Here is a 12,397-nt window from a genome sequence, read left to right on the forward strand (position 1 = left end):
ACTCTTTTAAAAAATATTAATTAATGTCTCACATGTTGCAGATAATGCCTGCATCTCTTCTCTTGCTCACTCTCTCTCTGATTGACATTTGTCTTGAAAGTGTGGAGTGTTTTTTGGCCACTGAAAGTTTTTAATTTATAGCACTTTGAGGTGTCAGCATTTTCCTTTATTATTTAGAACTTCAGTTTTTCCAGGAAAGATTTTGTAAGAGTATTTTATGTTTTTTTTTCTAATGCCTTCATGGTTTTGATCTTAAAACCATCTCATAATTTTTATTGTGTTTTATCTTTGAAAAATAGACCAGAGTTTCTTAAATTTTTTTCTCTTGCAATTCCATTTCACCTGAAAAATTTTTATGTGACTTCAGATTAGTGAGTAAATAAAGTAGGTTTATAAGTAAAACACTTAGAGATAATAAATCCTAAGGAATTTTTTAATGAAGTTAAAAAGTGAATATGGGTCCATATAGAGTTATCACCTTAAGAAGATTAGGAGTTATAAAAATATTCCAGTGTCGTTTTAAGACAAGGTAATTCCTAAAATCATATGTGTGACCCAATCTACATTTAAATCAAAGGATATTTTGATTTAGACAAACATTTACATCAGCTAATCAAAGAAAAATATTGGGATTATTTGATCAAAGTCACAAATAGTAGACCCTTCTCCCTTACCTTTCCCTGTATTTCTTTTGAAAAAGAATGTAATTTTATTTATTTATTTTTAATTTTTATTAGTGAGACATCATGAGGTACAGTTGTAGACTTACAAATTTTTGTGCTTGGGTTTCAATTATACAATGATCAAATACCCATCCCTCCACCAGTGCCTATTTCCCACCACCACAGATCCCAGTGTCCCTCCCACCCCCCATCCCCCCATCTCACCCTGCCTCAGTGGCAGGGCATTCCCTTTTGTTCTCTCTCTCTTATTGGGTGTTGTGGTTTGCAAAAGAAGCAATGGGTGACAATCATGTTTGGTTTATAGTCTACTTTCAGCATGCTTCTCCCATCCTGGGAGGATCCTCCCAACACCCTTTATTTGGTGTTCCCTTTTCTATCTGAGCTCCCTTTTCCCCTAGCATGTGTGGTTGGCCTCCAAGCCATGGAGTAAAATTCCTGGTTCTAATCTCGGCCATTCTTGGGTGTTAGTCTCCTATTTTGTTACTTTATGTTCCCCAGATGAATGCAATCTTTCTACAAGCATGTAATTTTAGTTTTTAATGAAAATTTGCCTTTTGCGTGTTTGTGGATTTTTTTTTAAGTTAACATGACAGGAGTTACATATGAAGGGTTAACTCCAGGGTGCTTTTTTTTTTTTTACCATGATGATCACACTTAAAAAAATAAAAAGTAAAGCCCAGAAAAAGCTAAATATGCTTTCTGTCTTTTCAGCCTTGTTCTGAATGGGGATGTAGAGGGTGTTTGACCCCTTTTCTCAGTGGGCATAGAGGCTAATGTCAAGGATTATGAGTGAAGGCCAATAGCCTGTCTGCTTCCCTCCAACATTAGGGAATGTTGTTCAAACTAATCTGGAACAGAAATATGAGCATTGACTGTGTGACAATTAGCAGCATCAGTTGAAGACTGTCGTATGACTCTGAGGAAGGAACCCAAAAAACAAAACCAAGTACAGTTGGAGTGTTAGTCTCTCATTCTGGAAAGGGTGAAAATTCTATAGCCCCAGTTTGGATTGATTGGATCTATTAGTCCTGTAGGAGGCAAAGTCTGTCCAGAAGAGAAATAGAGGATATTTTCATGTGCTACTAATTATTGCCCTCTGGCTATTTAATTATCTAAAGATCATTTCAGGGCATATTGGAAAAATAAGTGCAATAAGAAAAATTACACATCCCGGTCCTTGCCAGAATGTCCCGAGATACATGCTTTTGAGTAACCTAACTGCCTCCCATGACTGAACAGCTGTTTCAGACAAGTTTCTGGTTTCTGGTAACACATCAAAGGGGCCTTGAGAAAAAGTGAGAGTGGAGAGGGATAAAGAGACATTAAGTTCTCATGAAAGCAGCTGGGGCATCAGGTATGATGGAATATCAACATGCAGATGAGGCAACATCACAAAGACTGTCCGGCAAACTGACATCTGTTCCCCTAAGATTATTATTAGTCGGTTGGTTAAGATGTGTGTGGATTTAGGCAACCCTAATTTTAGAGACCCTGGGTGCCCTAGTTCCTAGAATCTGCATTTCATGTAGTTTCCTTGGAGTTGATGTGAACTCCTACTCTTTGAGAAAACAAAACCCCTGCGGGTGTCCGTATATCTGGAGCCCTCACTCTGTCTTGTAGCAGAGGGAACTACAACAAAGGCTGTAAGTGCAAGAGAGGAAAAGCCTTGTATGCATTGGTGGTTTCCAAATTTACTTTGTTAAAATTGGTCTTATGTGATGGTTATGTACATGCCCATTTGATAAATGGGAAAGAGGAAGCACAGGCTTTAAAAAGAAAAAATTATAATCCAAAGATTTGATTTAGAGAGCACTTCCAAAAACTTTGCATGTTCAGCACTGCTTTTGATATTACCTAAACTTTGAAGCAAATTCACTTACCTTCACAGGCACCTTTATCCATATGAAAATAATATTCTAGTATCCCCTCCATAACCCTTATTCCCACAAATTCCTATTCTAAGATGCACATGAATATGTCAGGGCTTCTGGCCTTTGAAGATGGGTCATGTGGTCAAGAATTACCATTTCACACCTGGGAAGAGGTGGAATGAAGTCACTCTATGTGGAACTTTCGATAAAGAACAGAGCAAGTGCTTTTTTGCCATGTATAGTTGGAGAGATTATACAGTTGACTGATGGCCATTCATTGATCAGGAAGAAGAACTATCTGTGAGAGTTCCTGGTGAATTTCTAGAAACCTGGGTTCATGCTGATTGGCACTGATGATGTGTGTCCAGCATTTTCAGAATGGGCAGACTGAGCTCAAGGACTGTTCCCAGAGAAGGGGTGCAATCCATGTAGTTATTTGGTAAGAAACAGTGTAATTACATAAAATTCTGAGTCTTTCAAAAATTCCTCATTCCATCTCATTGTTGGTAGCTGATCCTTTTATGATAATACATTCTTTTTTTGCAGTCCAACTATTGTAGACCATTAGATGGGCTTCAATACTTAATCAAAGATGGGAACAGTGAGCAAAGGAAAATAAGACTTTGAAACTCTGAGTAGACTTCAAAAACCAGAGCCAACAAAATGTTTTGCTTATTAGCATCTAAATAAGATTGAAATTGAGCCTCCAAATCATCGGCTTCGAATCAGTGGCTTCGAATAGATATAATTTTTTTTCTTGTTAATTATTTTGACATCACTTAGCTTTATTGGAAGTACAGAACCCTTGTGGTGGCATTTCAGTTTGTCTTTTGTTTTGCTTTTCTAAAGTTGAAACAATCTCTCTCTCTCTCTCTCTTTTTCTCTCTCTCTTTCTCTCTTTCCCTCTCTCAGTGCTGGAACTTTGCCTGTCACCTTCCGTTGCCTAGAAGAAAATTTGGGGATTGATAAACGTGTGACCAGATTTGTCCTCCCCGTTGGAGCAACCATTAACATGGATGGAACAGCCCTGTATGAAGCGGTGGCCGCAATCTTTATTGCCCAAATGAATGGTGTCGTCCTGGATGGGGGCCAGATTGTGACAGTGAGGTGAGTGAACAGGGAGGGAGGGGGTACTGTTGTCTGGTCCTCTTCCGCACAATCTCCTTTCCACAGGAGCCACTTGATTTTCCGTTCTGGTAGCAGGGAAAAAAAGGATGAAGAAAATAACAGAAGCAGAATTATTGACAGACTCAAAGGGAGATGACTGAGACAGAAGAAAAGCAAGTTATTATTGGTATCTTCTGTTTGCGTGACACATGTGAAGTTGCTTCAGAAATGTGATGCGATTTACTTTCTTAATAATCCTGTAGTGTTGCATGGTGATTATGCCCAGGCCTATTTGATAAATGGGATAGAGGAATCACAGACTTTAAGGGCTCCATAGTGTTTCCAAGACAACACCATCAGTAATGAGTTCATGAGGTTCCAACTGTGACCAGCATCAGCTGACTACTACATCCAGATTCTCTGTTATTAAAACATCTCCTTTCAGCTCTTTGGATCATAATGGCAAAAATGAGGTCTTGGAAGATACTTCTCAATATGTTATATATACTCATGTTATTGCAAATAAGATAGCACGTATTTTTGTTTTTATCTAAGTCATTTTGCCATATATTTCATTATTAAAAATTTTCAAAACTACCTGGGCTGGTTCCTTGGCACCACACATAGTTCCCAAAGCACTGTCAAGAGTGATCCCTGAGTACACAGCCAGGAGTAAGACCTGAGCACCGAAACCAAGAACAAAAACTGAAAAATAAGAAAAAGAAAGAGAAAGTATTCAAAAATAGCCCCAGGCTCAATTCCAAGCCCTGAAACAAAAAATTCAAAACTTTCCCAATAGGTCATTAAAAATGGATTGTTTCTTTAAGTTGCATTGCATCACCTTAAAGATAACATTAGCTTGTATTTATGAATGCATCTAATCCTTAAATCACTCTCAAAAGTATGTACTCATATCAGGCTGCTATAACAAAATATCCTAGACTCAATGTCTCAAGTGGCAAACTTTTTAAAATTTCTCATAATTCTGGAGGATGGAACATCCAAAGTCAAGGTTCCAGAAAATTCCTTTTTCTGGTGAATACCGCTTTCTTAGCTTGTCTGTGACCACTCCTTAATGTATACGCATGGCTTTTTCTTAGTGCCTGGAGAGAAAGCATAAACTCTCTCCTACCTTCTCTAAGAAGGAAATTAACCCCAGCAAGAAGGCTCCACCCTCATGACCATATGACCTCCAAGGGCCTTATCTCCATGTATCATACGTTAGAGATCAAGAATTCAACAGTTATTTAGGATCTGCATTTGGAGCAGGCTTGAGCAGTCATGGGAAAATTTGAATACTGGTGGTGGGAAGGTATAATGGTGGTGGGATTGGTGGTGGAATCTTGAATGTAATCAATTATTGTAAACAACTTTATAAAAATAAAATTAAGTTTAAAGAAACAGTGAAATATTTAGAGGAAAACATACCTCAATCCATAGTAGGATTACAGGGAAGCCTCAGTTTCCTCATTGCACCATGAAGACAGCTTTTGCCCATTCTGAGGTGGTTGGCAACATGGTGACTGGTACAGAGTTATCGGTCAAAAAGTACTTGGTATTAATGAATCCAGAGAGACAGTTCAGTGGGTAGGGGCTTGCCATCCATATGGCTGACTGGAGTTTGCTCCCTGGTGGCCCATATGGTCCCCCAAGCATGGTTGGTCAGGACTGATCCCTGAGCACAGAACCAAGAGTAAGCCCTGGGCACAAAAACAAAAAGATAAATAAATGTTAGCTACTACTCTTGTAATGTTACTGATGCTCAACATTAGATAATATTCTTTGGATACAAAAGGGAATGTCATGGTGTTGCCCACTGTAAACTTGGTTAGAGTAACAAGCCTTCTAAGACAGGCCCTAGCTGAACATGTCCATGGCATTAAACACAAAGAAATAGAGCTGCCTCTTTTCTGTTTGTTTTTGTTTTGGGGACACATCCAGTAGTGTTCAGGGCATACTCTGTGCTGTATCTGGACTCAGAGATCACTCCTGGTGAGCTTCGGGGTGGGGGGAACCTATATGGGGTGATGGGGATTGAACCTGGACCTGGGTCGGCCACATGCAAGACAAATACCTTACCTACTATACTGTTGCTCCAGCCCCCAAATAGGGCTTTCTTAAAGAAGCCTCTAAATAAGCAAAGATGAAGTCTAGTTCCTGGATTCTCTTTAACTCAAAGGCAAACACATTTCTCATCATTTTTACAACACTGTGAGAACTTAGAATCAAACAGTGCCCAAGAGATGGGGATTTATTATTTTATAGTTTTTCATGTGAGGTAGAATTGAGGGACATTTGAAGACAGCCTGCATTGGAATCAAGCAAAGTGAGTGTTTAAATTCCAGAAAGTCATGTCTAAGCTACGTGACCCTTAGTTTCTCTTCCTTCCAACTCATGGCTTCCTCATGGAGGCAGCCCTTGCTACCTTGTGCTCTTTGTAGGGTTACTGAGCTTCTGTAGTCATAGTGGTCTGTGTATAAAGTTTCACAGTGTCCAAGAAATTTCCCTGGATATGTGATCCTGGGAGTGGAAAGACAGGAAAGCAAAAAGGGAGAAAGGGATTGAAAGGATATCCCTTCCTGGAAAGCTATTTCAGGACTTAGAGTTCCTGAATACCAAATACCCCACACATGGTAAAATTCTGGTATTGTTTGGATACAGGATGAAGCATTTCCCTTGTGCAATTTTGCCTCATACAACCAAGAGGTGACCTAACAATGTGGCCATGGTGCAAAGAATGTGTAAGAGTGACTCATAAGAGAAGCAAATGGTGTAAATAAAATTGTCAAGGCGAAGATTGTTAGACCTTGGGAATTTCCCCTTCTCTGGTGTTTTATTCATCTTGAATAAATGAATGAGAATTCCCACTTTCTAGTTATGTCTTTAGTAGGAAGTTTTCACTGAAAAGTCATCTTGTCCTGCTTTGTTTCAATAAGTATAAAAATTCATAATCATTGGAGAATGTCAATGTGCCTTTTTTTTTATGTGTTTTACTTGCTAGCTTCTGATGGGCCCATGAGTTAGCCTATGAATTAGACACCACTACTTTTTACATATTAATGAACCAAGGCACAAAGCTGTTCAATCGGTTTCCCAAACTCATTAGTGGCAGATCTAATACTTGAACTCAGAAATGGAGAGAAATGGAGATCTTTAAACCCTGCTATAGGGTCAGAGAGATAGTGCAGTGGGTTTGGTACTTGTATTGCATGTGATCAACCTGGTTTTTATTCCCGTTACCACCTAAGGGTCCTGAGCACCAACAGAAGTAGTCCCTGAGCACACAGCCAGGAGTAATCCCTGAGCACAGTCAGCTGTGTCCCATAAACAAAAACCTTGTGTGCTATGGATTTGACCTTGCAAGTTGCCTTGCCTATATAATTTTAGATCTAAACATGGCAGGATGGAGGAAACAGAAAAACTACCACTTTCTGGAGTCTTTGTTCCTTTTTTGGTGAGATTAAGTGAATTGAGGGTCTTACTGCAGGTAAGATCCCATGACTCTGAGCTTGATTACACCAATGGTCTGAACTTGGACTTGGTTAGAAAAGTTTATCATCCTCATTCTTAATTTTCACCTGGAGGACCTACTCAAGAAACTCTAGAATTGTTTAACTATTGTTTAACTGCAAGAAAGAAGCCCCTCTTAATTTTTAGTACATGTGAAAGCAGATTGGGGATCTTTATTTTCAGCACCATTATTCTGCTTAGAAATGATAATTTTTATAAAGGGCATCTAAAGAGACAAATGAATGTCAACACCCCTTTGCTAGACCATAGAACCCCGTGGTGTTTAGACAGGGGCCTATGGCCTATGAGAGATTAACTCACCTCTCAAGACAATATCACGAAAGTGCTGGGTGTACCCTTGGCATTTCTTAGAAAGGAAATAATGAGATACTTCAGGAAAAAAAAGCTTCCTTATATTTCATTATCATTTCTTGGCACCCTGTTGATGAATAATGTATTTTCCAGCCCATCGTAAAACACTCAGAAATTTGAAGCTTCATCCATTTTGAATCTGTTGATTTGTTCCCCTGATGTCTACTCCGTTGGGTCTGTCTATTTGCAATTCTGAGATCTCATATTAACACAGGGAATAGTCTCCTTAGACTTTTGCCACATAGTCAAAAATTCACTGTGCTCACAGAGACAAAAGTGCGTAAGCAGAAATGAATGCAGGGATATTCCTGTGGGAGGATTAAGTGTGATTTGTTTTTCTGCTGTAATATTTTCTTGCCTGCATTGAAAGCCATGCTTCCTGTCCTTGAGCCCTGTGATATATTTTGCTAACTGGATGTCACGAGGGGGATAAGATCCAATCTATGAAATCTATCTATAAGCTTCTATCACAGATGAACAGAATTGAAATAGATTTGGGTTTAGGTACCCTGTTTCTTTTTGGTGGTGTGGTAAAGGAAGTTTATGACTTCTGGGAAAATTAGTGTTTAAAATTGCCAGACATGGTTTTGCCAAGTGCTTTTCATCTTTCCATGACTTGAATATGTCTGTTCTCACAGCCTCACGGCCACGCTGGCGAGTGTCGGCGCAGCCAGTATTCCCAGTGCTGGCCTGGTCACCATGCTCCTTATTCTGACTGCTGTGGGTCTGCCAACGGAGGACATCAGCCTGCTGGTGGCTGTGGACTGGTTGCTGTAAGTGCTTGTGGATGGGGCTCTGCTGGGAACGTGAGTACTCACTGTTCCTTGGGTGGACAGTGTGCAAGGTTGCAGCCATGACAACTCCCTCCTCTTTCCATCCTATCTTCATCCTAACACTATATGAGTGCCTACTTAGGATCCAAAGGAGGAAGAAACAATCTTGGAGGGTCTCACAGTCTAGTAGAAGAATCAGATAAATTATAATGCAACAGTAAAAAGTAGTGACAAGTACCACACTGGTGAAGGATCCCAGTACATCATGTTGAGTGAATGAAGCACAAAGATTCCCAGAATGAGACACATTTGTTGCTTGAATGAAACTCAGGAAGACAATTCACTGTATCACTGTCCTCCCATTGTTCATCGATTTGCTCAAGCAGGCCCAGTAACGTCTCCATTGGAGACTTTGTTGTTACTGTGTTTGGCATATCAAATACATCACGGGTAGCTTGCCAGGCTCTGCCGTGCAGGCGAGATACTCTCGGTAGCTTGCCGGGCTCTCCGAGAGGGGTGGAGGAATCGAACTTGGGTCGGCCATGCTGGCTACGTGCAAGGCAAATGCCCCACCGCTGTCTGGAAGACAATATTTCTGACCATTTTATCTCTGTTGCTTTCTTGTATCATTACTGATAGTGACTTCAGTGTTGGAGGTATATAAAAGTGCAAAGATTAATTGGGAAGGTGTACAGGAAGTCTTTAGGAGCGATAGAGCTCTTCCTTACTACAGGATGCATAGGATCTCCCTTTGAAAAGACTCATCAAACCATGTACTCGAGTTGGGTACATTTTACTGTCTCTAATGATACTTATCACTAGAGTACATGAAACAGTAGCATACACAGAGAAGGATAGTGATGGAAACACATCCTTGTCTCAGATGAAAGGAAAGTGTGGAAAAATCAGGAAAAAAACAGTCTCTGGATTGGTGAGCTCACTATGTACCAGTCCTAGATAGAGCACTTGTGCCCTCCCCTTATAACATCCCTAAGTCTGATGTTCTGACTCCCTTTTGTATGAGACAAAACCAAAGCTTTACAGGTAAGCTTTTAAGAATGCACAGAGATTTGACATTAGATCTCTTCAGTCTTGAAGGCACCATGTTCTGAATCATGGTCATATTCAAGCTTCCAAAGGCAACTCAGCTGACTGAATCATTACTGATAGAAGAATAGTTCCCTTGGTTGACATATGTTCAGGAGAAAAATAGGACATTCTCATCAAGGTTATTTTGCGCAAAGGTGCTGAGACAACACACAGTGTGGGAACCTATAAGTGATGACCCGGTTCAAGTCAAGGATTGACAAAAGGGAAACCAACAGGGATCACCTCCAAAGCTATTAAGCTTGAAATTGACAATGTTCACATAACCCAGTACCTTTCTAGGGAAGGGCATTTTCTATTTTTGATATACACCATCCATTCACAAAGGCAGCCAAATTCAGCTAGATGATTTCCAATAGAGAGGTGGAAATTCATCCTCATTAAGGGCCTATATGACAACCTCTTATGAACTTTCTGAGAGATATACTCAATCTCCTTTCTGGTCTGAGAATAAATGACAGGGACTGTGGGCATCTAGTGACTTCAGTGTTGGAGGTATATAATGATAGAGCCAAGGTCAAAGAACTAACACACTCATAGCAGTTTTTCTAACATTAATTGCTATCAGTTTATAAGAGTGAAATGCCATATGGAATGAATTTGAGTTTCACTTATATAAAAACAATGGTTCCTTCTCTCTACATACTCTATTCCAAAGAATCATGCAAGTGGCAAAGAGAAAAATAAATAACATATGGGGAAGGCTAGAAGGAAGCTTTATCTCCCCTTTTAACTTGTCTGCTGTAAACAGTACAGTTTAGTTAGGTTAAAAATGAAAAGTGACTTTCTGGACATAATCAGTTCAACCCCTGAGAAGGGTAAGGAATGGATTTCCATGACTGATTTTTTCATCAGCATGGAATGCTCTGGAAAAGCAAGTGACATTGCTTTTTCTCTCTCGGGTGGTGAGGTACTTCCTTGATGGTTTGGTGATTCTCTATACACTGTCCTATGCAAGGTCTTTCTCATGCCATCTGTTCAGATGAGGTCATCATAAGGAAAGCTGAGAGTTGGTGAAAGGTTTGAGATGGAACAGAATGTGGAACATAAAAGAGGGAGTAGGAGTTATTAGGAGGACAAAGAGAGAATGGAGGCATTGGCAAAGGTTAAGGAAGAGACCCAAAGGAGGAACTCAATAGGTGTATAATGCCCAAAAGGAGAGAGAGAGAGAGAAAGAGAGAGAGAGAGAGAGAGAGAGAGAAAGAGAAGAAAAGTGTCTGCCATAGAGGCAGGCACGTGAGCATGTAGCAGGAGGGAAACTGGGGACATTGGTGGTGGGAAATGTATGCTGGTGAAGAGATGGATGTTAGAATATTTATATGACTGAAACCAAATCATGAGCAACTTTGTAACTGTGTATCTCACAATAATACAACAAAAAAGAGATGATGATGTATTTCACAGAATAACCTTTGTGGGGCCAAGTCTGGAGCTCTCACTTCAGTCCCTACAACTTCCTAGTTAGTGCCAAGTGGTTATTAATGGGGTCGAGGAGGAGCAGAGAAGTGATGTTTTGGGAGACAGACCTATTATAGTAAACCCTGGTTGGACATAAAAAAAAAAAGGACATTTTTGGTTTAACCTTTTTTTCCTCTTCCCAGTTGTAAAACAAAACAAAAGCCCAAGTGCTTAGGGACAAATGGGGTGTGATCAAGGCCTTAGCCACGGAAAATTCTTTTTTCAGCCCTGCTAGGTCAACCATTGTGAGCCCTGGTCTTCTTGGCAGGCATTTCTGTCCCGTCCTGTTTGGTGAAGTTCATTTCATGAAATGCCCAAGACCCTGCCTGTTTCTGACCTAAATGTTAGAAAATGGAATAGGAGAGTTGGGTCCTCCTGGATCACTCCACACGGGTACTCACATGCTCACACTTGCACAAAGATCACGGTGTCCTAAGTCCAGGGCTGAAACTTGCTAGCTGAAGGGAGTTGGCTGAACAACAGAAAAAATGATGATCCATTTGGATTAATAATATCAGTGAAATTGCATATGAGAAAACTTTATCCCAGGCTGGAGCTAGAAAGAAAAACACCCATGAAGACTACTCATGATCTGTGGTCTGAGTTTAGGCAATGGGAAGTCATGTGATCAAGGGAAGGGCTAGAGGTAGGGACACTTCTTCTGAGCTCACTCTCTGAAGAACTTGGGGCCAGTTACTTGCTTCTGCTTATATTTTGTGTACAATGGGAATAATCATTTATCAGCCTGAAAGCAGTCTAGACTCAGTGCCCTTGAATGCCCTTTTAATTTTAAGAAGCAGACGAGGATTCTGTGGGCAAGGGATGTTTGTATACAAATAAGCATGAACAGCCCTTTTAAGAAGAGGAGAAAAGGGGAGTGTAGAGGTTCCTGGGAAAATGCAGGAGAGGACTGTAGCTAGGTCAGATCTGCTTTGCATTAGTAATGGTGCCACATTCTTTCTCACCAGCAAGATGGGTTTTGGAAACCTGCTTGTGGCCATGGGCACCGTGGCTATAGGGTGCCCGTTAATGTGTGAGTGGGGTCAATGGGATGAATAGGGAGTGGGGTCAGAGAGCAGTTTGTGATGCCTAGTGAAATAGAGGAAACGCAGAGACAAAGTAAAGGGGGGATATTTTTCTGTCCCCACATAAAGCTTGTAAGCTCTCATAACTCTAGCAATTTTTCAATTTAAAACCAAACAAAGACTTCAGTGACATTTAATGGGCTATAATGTTTGCCAAGTACTGGAGACCAGCCAGCCTCACTGCAGCCCGCCAAGCCCTGGATGCTTTTCAGTGGGCAGGCTTAGCTGTTCTGTAAATATCACTGAAAACCAAGATTCTGAGCCCTGAAAAAGGCTCAAGTTCTAGAACACCGGATGGGCAGGGCTGGTCATATCAGAATCTTTTACTTGATCCAAGAATCCCCTTGAGTCCGGAATATTGGAAGAGGTGTTGATGAGAAACCTCATAGATAATTCCCTCTCTTGGAAGGAGTCATGATGGTAAAGTGAAT

The 12,397-nt window shown here is 40.4% G+C and overlaps 1 protein-coding gene across 2 annotated transcripts in view; it reads left to right on the forward strand.

Moving 5' to 3' along the window:
- The window catches only part of SLC1A2 (solute carrier family 1 member 2), a 160,569-nt gene that overhangs the window by 132,957 nt on the left and 15,215 nt on the right, over positions 1 to 12,397 (forward strand). For both annotated transcript variants that reach the window (XM_056136107.1, XM_056136111.1), the window contains exons 8-9: positions 3,467 to 3,661; positions 8,182 to 8,316. In XM_056136107.1, the coding sequence (XP_055992082.1) occupies positions 3,467 to 3,661; positions 8,182 to 8,316 (330 nt within the window). The remainder of the gene's footprint in view (positions 1 to 3,466; positions 3,662 to 8,181; positions 8,317 to 12,397) is intronic.

The sequence above is a fragment of the Sorex fumeus genome, unplaced genomic scaffold (genome assembly GCF_029834395.1).
Source record: "Sorex fumeus unplaced genomic scaffold, SorFum_2.1 ptg000007l, whole genome shotgun sequence".
Taxonomy (NCBI): Eukaryota; Metazoa; Chordata; class Mammalia; order Eulipotyphla; family Soricidae; genus Sorex; species Sorex fumeus.